The sequence below is a fragment of the Dioscorea cayenensis genome, chromosome 15, assembly GCF_009730915.1.
Source record: "Dioscorea cayenensis subsp. rotundata cultivar TDr96_F1 chromosome 15, TDr96_F1_v2_PseudoChromosome.rev07_lg8_w22 25.fasta, whole genome shotgun sequence".
Classification (NCBI taxonomy): domain Eukaryota; kingdom Viridiplantae; phylum Streptophyta; class Magnoliopsida; order Dioscoreales; family Dioscoreaceae; genus Dioscorea; species Dioscorea cayenensis.
Window position 1 is genome coordinate 20,987,161 of NC_052485.1, and position 11,118 is coordinate 20,998,278.

Sequence of the window (11,118 nt, forward strand, 5' to 3'; positions counted from 1 at the left end):
TAGTTGTTTAGAACATTATAAATAATGTAAAATCAATAATATTTATAATAAAATTAATATGAAAATACAAAAATATTTTTATTTATTGTCATATTTCTAAATATATCTTATAAATATATTCTAAATATTTATGATATTGGCATTATATAAGATTTTATAAATATATAAATTTGTTATAAATCATTTTTAATTAGTTTTCATAATTGATAATCAGAAACCAAATCGTGTTTCATTTGTTAATTTATTTTATGCTTTGATTATTTTTTCATAAAAAAATAATATATTTATATATAACAAATAACTGCAAAGGAATACTAAATCCGATTCTAAATATATTCATTTATATTATAAAAAAAATGACTAAATCCGTTTTTAATTATAATCCGTTTCATAAAAAAATAATATATTTATATATAACAAATAATTGCAAAGGAATACTACATCCGATTCTAAATATATTCATTTATATTATAAAAAATTGACTAAATCCGTTTTTAATTATAATCCGTTTCAAAGTTACTTATATTATAAAAAATAATTATTTGAAAAAATAATTAGAAATGAATTAAAAAAATCTATTTTTTAATTTAGAAACAAAATTTTTTTAAATCCGTTTCTCGTATTTTATTTATCTATTTATATTCATAAAAAATAATTTGTATATATATAACGTAACTTTCTCTTTCATTGCCACCATTACAGTCGCCACTCTTCTCCTCATCTCCTTCAAAGCTCTCGTATAGCGCATTCTGCATTAAGATCGTTGTTGTGGTTGTTTAGCATCAGCGGCCATGGTATCATCTCAATCCCTTTTCATTTCTATTTATATCTCTTGCTTGATTTCATGCCCTCATTGCCGTCTCCCAGGTCAATTTCCTTGGTTGTTGTTGATGGTTCTGGTGGGGGTGTGATGTGCTAAGTTCACTCAAAAACTCACTCAAAGATTAAACCCACACACACAATCAAAACAAGAGAAAGGAGACAAGCAAATTGGTAACGCAGTTCGGCACAATCTTGCCTACATATAGGGGGTCAGACCCGGAGAAACAATCCACTAAAAGAGGTATAAGAACAAGAGGACAACACTCTCTCACTTTCTCAATACAAAGAATATCCTCTCAAGATTGCCCGACGGCCACACACTCAACTCTCATGGAAGAGTCTCTGACTGGTTGGCTCATCCTTAATTTTCAAGCATGATCTCTTATATAGACGCACCGACGTCTAATAAAGTTACCTCTTTTAGAATTCTCCTCAACTTCCAAAGTTAGATGTTGCAATACCCAGTTGCAACATGGCCCACCTTACTAAACATGACTGAGTTCTAGCCAGATGCACCCGAATATGCGACCTTCAACCTCCCGGTTCCTTCAGTCCGCCTCGTAGCAGTTGACTCGACCCGAGCTCCTCCTGCCTGTAGCTGCTTCTTTTCTCACGTCACTTCAGCAGATCTCCCTCTCTCGAGGGACGTGCCCACCAAGGCACACGTGACCATCTCACCAAAGATAGCCACTGAAGATCTCCCGATCTTCTTTTCAAACTTGGCCCAAGTTTGGTCTTCCCAAATGATCTTCGTTTGACTCATGGAAATATTGTTACTAAACTTGATCTCATCTTCATCCAAGTTTAGTCTTTAATATCTTCAAGCATGATCTTCAATAATCTATGCTTGGATCTCCAAATCTCTAATCATATCTCATGCAATCTTCGATCAATCTTCTCACATGACTAGTCTCCATGAATAGTTCTGCCCATAGATAGCTCTTGGATCTTCCTTGAAATTGAGTTTGCTAAATATGGTCTTGATAATCTCCTTGGCATGTCTTCTTACCTTATTTAGTTTGTGTCTTCAAATAGCTTCACACCAAACTAAATCTTGTGTCTTTTAATAGCTTCATATCAAGTTTAACTTGTGTCTAATAGCTTCATACAATCTTCATGATCTTGAATACTTGCCAATGATAGAATATTCCTCTCATTTCAAATAGATCTTTCTAAAAAGGAGTTCTATCAAAGATATGAATTGTCATCCCGGATTTTACCAAGGATAGACAATCATACCTAAAATAAAACTTACCTTTCTTGAAGAGATCCTTTAGTCTTGATGCACTTTCCTAAAATAGTTGAACATCACATGATTCCATTGAGAGAAATATCTACTAAATAAATTCTCCACCTTGATCTTCATAATCCTTGAAGCTTCATTAATATTTCGCTACATCATCATCATCATAGTCACATTTTCCTTTGATGAGTCATCACATGCCACATCTTGTCATGTCACACCTTAGCTTGTCATATAATGCCAATCCACGTCATCAGACTTAACAGTTGGTTTACGGGTATTAAGTAAAACCCTCGTCTTCTTCTCACTTAACGATTATATCTTAGCTCTACTTGTTGCCTTTTAGTTCTTTGGCAATGGTAAAGATCTTTCTTGTTTTTGCGTGTTGGTTCTGATTGAAGAAAGGAGTGATTGAATGAGAAGCTGGGCAGAGTTATGTGTTATATTGTTATGCTGATTTTGAAGGGTAAGATGGTAATTGCAAGTATTTAAACGTCTGGTAAAGTCGTTGAAGTGTAAGAGAGGAATGAATGAAGGTTTGAGATGAAGAGCATCGATGAAATTGGATCAAGTTCAAGGCAAGGCAAGGGTTGTCTTAGTAAGAAATGGTGGAGATTAAAGGATTGGCTGGAGTGTTATAAGTTCGAGGCAAAGTGGAGTTAAGCAGTTTGATGAACCAAAGATGGAGTGACTCAACTGATGAGTTGATTACGTTTTTGTTTTCGAGTAATGCTATATAGAGCGAAGAAACCACACGAAGTGGCCACACACGACTGATGTGGCTGGTGACATGGAAAATATTTTTTTTATTTAATTAAAAAGAAATTTTGATAAAGTAACCACGTGAATCTGTCTGTCTGTCTGTCTGTCTCTCTCTCGTGTGGCTCTCTCTCTCTCTCTCTCTCTCTCTCTCTCTCTCTCTCGTGCCGCTTCCTCCCCCACTCCCGGCCTTTGCTTCCCTCCCCCGCTCCCAGCCGCCGCTTCTTTCCCCCGCTCCCGGCCCTCATCCCGGCCGCCGCTTCTCGTATCACGTATCTTAATGAAAGCTTCTCGTACACTACCAATCTCGTGCCCTGGCTTCTCGTGCACCACCGATCCTGCCGCACTCTCTCTCTTGTCCACCATCGACCTGTGCCCTAGTTTCTCTTCAAAGTCAACCGAGAGAGAGACGGCGGCCGGTCGAAGGGGAGGGAAGTGGCGGCCACACGAGAGAGAGAGAGAGAGAGAGAGAGACAAACTATGGCCGACATGTGCCCTAGTTTTACTTTATCAATTTTTTTTAATTAAATAAAAAATATTTTCCACATCACCAGCCACATCAGTCGTGTGGCAAGTTCGTGTGGTTTCTTCACTCTATATAGCATTACGCTTTTGCTTTCATATTATTTTGCAGTTAAGGGACTATTTGGTTACTTGTAAATAACTGTAATGTAATTGGTTTTATATAAAATGTTGTTTGGGTTGCTATAAAATGAGTTCTACATGTTAAATGTTTTACACTTTAGTATACTTTTGTAGCATTTCAAAATACAGTAAAATTTGTAGTAAGTTAAAGTACAACAATATAAGTGGTATCTACTCACTGTCATATTTATCTCATAATTAATTATAAAAATATATAATAAAGTAAATCGTTTCTAAATTTAATTATAAAAATATTTTTATGTAATAAAATTTAAAATATTAAATATTTTTATAAAGTAATATTTATGTAATTAAATATTTTTACGGCAAAAATATTTTTTAATTGAAAATATTTTATTGTTTTTAAATAGTAATTATAAATCTCTTTAAAGTAATAAAATTAAATAAATATTATATTTTTATAATGTAAATATTTATATAATTAATTAATTTTATCATAAAATATTTTATAATTGAAAATATTATGAAAATAATTAATAGAGTCAGTTTTGTAAAATTTATTTATATTTTTTCAAGTAATAAAATTAAAGAAATATTAAGTATTTTAAATTTAATAAATATTTTATTAATTTAATTAATTATTTTTTTAAACTAATTTTTAGGAAGACTATTAAATAATTAACAATAATAATAGATAATTGGGGTATTCTCGCCATCCCCTTACCTGGTAACTATAGGTTTAAACTTGCATCAAACCAAACAGAAAAAAAGTAAATGCAGTATTTTCCATTACAACAAATCAAACAACAATGATATAAGATGAAATACAACATTTTCACTTATACTGTAATTTCACTAACATGTGATTTCACTTATAGACAACCAAACAACCCTTAAGTTAAGTTTTTCCTAAATGTTTTTCCAGCTTCCCATCTAGCTTTAGTGATTTTTCCGGTCGAATATATGTGTTTTAGTGGATGATTTCTTCTGTAATGTCGTTTGTTATGTGATCAGGTTTCCAACTGTATTATCAAAGCTGCAAGAGAAGGTAATTTGTAGTGAGTTTGACAGGTTTTGGTGTGAGGTTGTGAGGTTTTTGAAGCTCTATGTTGTTTGCTGATAAGTGATAGTTGCTGTTGTGCAAACAAGGTGTTGTGGTGTAGTTGAAATGGTTTGGTGGTGTGGTAGAAGTGTTAATTATTATTCAGTAAATTGCAGAAGTGAAATGAAAGTGCAAGGTGAATTTAAAATTGTGATAGATGGCTTCTAGTTCCTCTTCAACACCTGAGATTTCTCATACAACCTTACCTGTGTTCAAGAGAGAAAGGTTATGAGCATTGGAGTTATAAGATGATGACCTTCTTTCGTTCTCAGAATTTATGGAAAATCATAAAAGAGGGTGTAAGCAAGGAAGGTAAAGAAGCAAAGAAGTTGGAGAATGAGAAAGATGATGCAAAAGCTTTGTTCTTGCTTCAACAAGCTGTTGATGAAACAATCTTATACAGGATTGTGAGGTTTGACACAGCTAAAGAAGCATGGGAGCATATTAAAAATGAGAATCGAGGTATATCAAAGATGTTTTTTGTTAGACAACAAACTTTGAGACAGAAATTTGATTTGTTGCAAATGAAAGAAGAAGAAACAATTCAGGGTTATATTACTCGAGTGCTTGCTATTGTCAATCAAATCAGAGGTATGGGGACTGATTTAGCTAATAAAGAGGTAGTCTCAAAGGTGATGAGAAGTTTATCTTCAAGGTTTGACCATGTCGTGACTTCAATTGAAGAAGCCGGAGATATTTCTAAGTTATCTTTGGATGATTTGAGTAGTTTCTTGCAAAAATAAGGATAGGTTTAACCAATTTAATGAGAAGCATGAAGATAAAGTCATTGTTGTGAGAGAAGAATCAAGTGGTGGCAGGAAATTTATGAGAGGAAGAGGTAACAACCCGAGAGATGTTGGTTATGGTGCTGTTGATCATAGACAATTTCCTCAAAGGCAGCAATACAATGGTGATGGTAGTTCATGGCATCAAGGAAGAGGAAGTCTAAGACAGTTTGAAAGGTTTGTGAGAGGTCAGAGACCATATGAAGGTCAGAGATATAATAGAGGAGGTTTCTAGCACATTCAATGTTTCAATTATGGCAGATATGGGTATATGAAGTCCCATTGTTGGTCTAAAGATAGTAAAGATGGTTCATAGTATGAGAAAGGTTCAACTTCTCATTCAGGGAAAGATGGGAGTGACTCTGGAAGTTTATTTATGGTTTCTGATAGTTTGGATGAATAAAAATCATCTATTTGGTTGACTGACAGTAGAAGTTCAAGTCATATGATTGGGAGGAAGAAGTTGTTTCAGCACTTGGGTGATTTAGTTGTTCACAAAGTGAGATTAGGAGACAATAAAGAATTGGAGGTTCTTGGCAAAGGATCTGTGGCAGTTCAAGTTCAAGGTGATCAAAGGAAATTGATTCATGGTGTAAAGTATGTCTCTAACTTAGCACATAATTTGTTAAGTGTACAACAGTTGATTGAGAATGTCTATCAAGTATTATGAGAAGAGTTGCTTAATTCAAGATGCTAAATCAGGAGATGTGTTGGTGAAGGTATGCAAAAACAACAATAATTTGTTTCCTATTGAGTTTGTTGAAGGATTACAGTCAAATTCAGTAAACAAAGTTGTGATGAGTAGTGATGAAGAGTCTTTGTTGTGGTACAAGAGGTTTGGGCATTTGAATTGTCAAAGTTTGAATCTATTGAATTAGAAGAAATTAGTTAAAGGATTGCCAAGAGTAAAACAGTTTGATGGGTGTGAAGCTTGTGTGTATAGTAAATTGTCAAGAACATCATTTTCTTAAAGAAGATCTTGGAGAGCTAGAACAAAACTGCATTTGGTTCATGTTGATGTATGTTGACCAATGTAGGTGGAGTCTCTTAGAGATAATAAATATTTTTTACTGTTTGTTGATGAGTGTACTACAATGTGCTGGCTGTATTTTATTAAACAAAAGCATGAAGTGTTGCAGAATTTCGAGAGGTTTGTTGCATTCGTTGAAAGACAGTCTAATTGCAAGTTGAAAATAATCAGAACAGATAGAGGATGAGAGTTTATGTCAAGAAGCTTTCAACTATTTTGTAAGCAATTGGGTATGAAACATGAGCTAACAGAACCTTATTCCCCTCATTAGAATGGGATTGTTGAAAGGAAAATAGAACTTTGGTAGAAAGAGCAAGAAGTATGTTGAATGCTATGAAATTACCCATTAAATTTTGGGATGAAGCTATTTTAGTAGCAGTGTATCTACCTTATATTTCCCACACTAAAGCTGTTTGGAATAAGACTCCACATGAAGCATGCAGGTTTGGAGTTAAAACAAGGGTAGTTCACTTGAGAGTTTTTGGGTGTTTGGCTTATCTTTTAATTCCTGCACAAAATTTATAGAAATTAGACAATAAGGCAATGAAAGGGATTTTTATTGACTACTGTTCAGATGCAAAAGCCTATAGGATTTATAATCCTGTGACAGAGAAGATATTTATAAGTAGAGATGTGCATTTTGATGAAGGGAAATGTTGGAATTAGGCTTCTACATATTCTTCAAGGCAGAATGTTGTGATCCAGTTAACAAAATCAAGAAATTCAAGAAATTAAGGGAATTTAGAGAGTAGAACAATTAGTGATACAATAAAAGAAAGAGAGTTCTGGTGATGATACTTCACCTATGTCGCAAGCTGTTCAAGGAGGAAGTTTATCTGTGGATGAGTCTCCAACTCAGAGAGTAAGGTCCTTGAGGGAAATATATAAGAGTTGTGCATTTGCATTAAATGTGTCAAATCCTAAAACCTTTGAAGAAGAAGAATAAAAATCAAATCATAGGAGACAAGCAATGGTAGATGAAATCAGTTCAATTCAGAAAAATGGGACATGGGTATTATGTGAATTGCAATCAACAAAGAAGGAAATAGGTGTAAAGTGGATATATAAAACTAAGTTGAAACCAAATGGAGAAGTTGAAAAGTATAAAGCAAGGCTTGTAGCAAAAGGGTATTCTCAAGAGTATGAAATTGATTATGATGAAGTGTTTGTTCCAGTAACAAGGATGGATACTATGAGGATGATCTTAGCACTTGGAGCTCAAAAGAATTGGCCAATTTTTCAATTGGATGTCAAATCTACATTTTTGAATGAAAATCTTGAAGAAGAGGTGTATGTATGTCAACCAAAGGGATTTGACGTACAAGGAAAAAAAGCAATGGTATATAAATTAATCAAGGCTTCGTATGGTCTTAAACAAGCTCCAAGAGCTTGGTATGGAAAATTAGATGCTTGGTTTGGTTTGCAAGAATTTCAAAGAAGCTTGATAGAATATATATTGTACAAGAAAATTGAAGATCAAACTGAATTGTTGGTGGCTTGTGTGTATGTGGATGATCTAATCTATATGGGATCATCATTGAAGATTGTTGATAAATTTAAAGAGGCTATGAAAAAAGAATTTGACATGATATGAGTTGGGGTTGATGAAAGATTTTTTAGGCCTTGAAGTGAACCAAGATAAATGATTGTACATGTATCTCAAAAGAAGTATACAAAAGATGTGTTAAGGTAATACAATATGCAAGGATATAAGTCAGTAGCTGTTCCAATGACTCAGAGTACAAAGTTGTAGTTAAATGAAAAGGCAGAAAATGCTAATGCAACAATTTATAGGAGTTTGATCGGTAAGTTGTTATATTTAACTACAAGGCCTAATGTGGTGTATACTGTGAATTTGTTGTCCAGGTTTATGGCAAAACCCAACAAAATTCATTTTTGAGTTGCTAAGTAAGTATTGAGGTATTTAGATGGTACATCAGATTTTGGAATTCGGTATAATAGAAATGTTGTGCGTGCTTGAAGGTTCTTCTGATAGTGATTGAGTTTTTGTTCAATCCTAAGCTCCCACAACTCTTCAGTTGTAGAAAAAGCAAATTGTCGGCATAGAGGGAGAAAAGGCATATTTTGCATCATGCAATTGTATTAATTCATTTGAATCATTTGACAGGCCTCAACATATTTTCCTTGCTAAAAATGCCAAGTGTAGAGATGACCCACATATTGAGTTTTTTTTTTTAAATCTTTCAGACCCCAGAACAGCAGATGATGGATTTTGAAGAGTGGGAAGATTTTCATGATCACATATGAGCTGGCATATATAATTAGAAACAGAAGATAGCTGTATAAATGTTACTTGGATATATTAAAAACTTTAATTTGATCTTGTAAGCTCATGGAGTAATCAAGTAGATTGGTTTAGCCTTGAGTTAGTGACAATTTATGTTATATTTTATTTTAGTTATTATATATATATATACAGAGGTTTATTAGAAAGTATGTTTAATTAAAACCAGTTCTTTATTTGAATCTCCCCATCTTTCTTTAGCTTTGAAAGAACCCAATCAAGATCACTTGATAAGTAGCTCATGATCAGCATGTATTGGAAACTGTTTTACATATGCAAGCAAGCAAAGCACAAAAGGAAAGCCTAAACAAACATGAGACAACCTTACTCCAAGAGGTTTTGAAGTGCTAGGACAGGAAGAAATGGTGTACATGCTAAGGAAAGCATTATGTGGACTTCAACAAGCTCCAAGAGCTTGGTATGGGAGATTAGATATATATGGTTCTTAGTACAAGGCTTTCAGAGGAGTATTACTAAATATACATTGTAGAAGAATCTTGAGAAGAATGAAGACATCTTACTGGTTTGTGTTTATGTGGATGATCAAATTTATATGGGATCATCATTGCAAGTAGTGAATAAATTCAGAGAAGATATGAAACATGAGCTTGAAATAAATGATTTGGGTTTATGTCCCATTTCCTGGGTTTTGAAATAAAGCAAAGTGAATTGGGGATTCACTTGTCACAGAAAAAAATGTAGAAGATGTTTTGAAGCAGTTTAACATGCAGGGATATAAATCAGTATCAATTCCTATGAGTCAAGGCACCAAATTACAAGTAAATGAGGTTTTTGAAGCCACAAATGCAATAGTTTATAGAAGTCTAATTTGAAAGTTGTTGTATTTAACCCACACCAGGCCAGATATTGTGTTCGCGGTTAATTTGCTTTTAAGGTTTATGACTAACCCTACAATACCATTATCAACTGCTGAAGCTGAATATGGTGCTTTGTGTACAGCTTGTTGTCATAGAGTTTGGATGAGGAAAATTTTGGTTGATTGTGGTTTGAATTATGAAGAGCCAATTCAGATGTGGTGTGATAATAAATCATGCATAGCAATAGCTAAGGATCCAACTCTCCATGGCAGAACCAAGCATTTGGACGTTAAGTTGCATTATATCTAGGATTTGGTGGCAAGTAGAGAAGTCAATATGAATTACTATAGTACAGATACACAAGTAGCTGATGTTTTCACTAAGTGTTTGAGTGTTCAAAAACATTTGCAATTCAGAGAACGCTCGGGAGTTTGTAAGCTTCAATTAAGGTGGAGATTGTTGGTTTATGATTGAAGAGAAGAGAGTAGAAGCTGAATGAAGATCAAAGAAGGTTCTAAGAAGTTGTGAAGTATTCTATTAATGTTGAAGTGTTTTGTAAATAGAGGGTAAAGATGTAACTTCAAGTGTTTGAAAGTTAGTTAAGTTCATTGCTGGTCTAGAGAAGAATAAATGAACGGTGGAGGTGATGATCATCTGTAAGTGTGGATCAAGTTCGAGGCAAGGCTAGATGAAGGAGAATAATGGACGATGGAGATTAATTAGAGGATCAGCTAAGTTAGTGTATGCTCAAGGCAAGTTTGGATTAAGCAGTTCAAGACACCAAAGATTGACACTTTTGGGTGTGACTCATCGGTTGCATTTTGTGTTTTTTGGTAATTAAGTTAGAATGAAAGCATTTTGTGTTTTTCTCCAACTTTTGTAATTTTTTCTTCTAATACATGAGATTTCAAAGTGTGATTTCTTTTGCAAAGTTGTTTGTTGATAGATCAGGGTTCCAACAAATATTTGAAATTGAATTCTTGCAATTGAGAGGCCTTTGATTGGAATTACATGATTGTATGATGATGGTTTTTGAAATTTAAGTGTTTTGATGAATTAATCGCTTTCACATGTCATATCTATTAAGGGTTTTCCTAATGCTTAAAATGATGAGCAAGTTATTTAAATTGTAGATTTTCGATTCAGGTGAGAAGTCTGTGTGAATGTGTTCTTTTAGTTTGATGAGTAAACTCTTGTAACTATCTTGTATGTCTTTTCTTAATGAATTCATGAGAGGTGAGAACCACTGCGAGGATATATAGCGAACAGCGTGAATTATTTAATCCGAGTTTGTAATTTTTTTTTAAATTTTACACAGGGCACTATGTTTTGTTCAGCTTTGTTTCATCCATCAATTCAAGGGCTCTAAGTCGGATTATATGGCATTACGTTTGTGTTTTATCACTGTAAGTGATCGAATTCTTTGACCTGGTTTGTTTCTTCTTGTCATTAATTTTACATTTTTTTCTTCCTTTATTCAGTATCGCTTATTTGCATATTTGGAGTTATTAATATTATGTTATTGTTCGTGAGAGGTTTGTTTGGATGAAGTATTAAAGGTGATTGGATTAAAATACCAAAAGACCTTAAACCTTTCCTTTACTCCTTGTTGATGTTTAATTAGATGGGAAAAAGGAAGAAGAAAAAA

The 11,118-nt window shown here is 33.6% G+C and overlaps 1 protein-coding gene across 1 annotated transcript; it reads left to right on the plus strand.

The window, feature by feature from the left end:
- Positions 1-4,783: 4,783 nt before the first annotated feature.
- On the plus strand, positions 4,784-6,368 carry LOC120277781. The gene is made up of 5 exons (XM_039284622.1): positions 4,784-5,187; positions 5,282-5,494; positions 5,579-5,632; positions 5,747-5,883; positions 6,355-6,368. The coding sequence occupies exons 1-5, from the start codon at positions 4,784-4,786 to the stop codon at positions 6,366-6,368; spliced, it is 822 nt and encodes a 273-aa protein (XP_039140556.1).
- Positions 6,369-11,118: the final 4,750 nt, after the last annotated feature.

Bases quoted from the DNA above. Each gene is read 5' to 3' on its own strand.
- LOC120277781 (XM_039284622.1), top strand. From the start codon at position 4,784: ATGACCTTCTTTCGTTCTCAGAATTTATGGAAAATCATAAAAGAGGGT. The intron at 5,495-5,578 runs GTTTGTGAGAGG...CAATTATGGCAG, and splicing joins AGTCTAAGACAGTTTGAAAG to ATATGGGTATATGAAGTCCC. The intron at 5,633-5,746 runs GTATGAGAAAGG...GTTGACTGACAG, and splicing joins GATAGTAAAGATGGTTCATA to TAGAAGTTCAAGTCATATGA.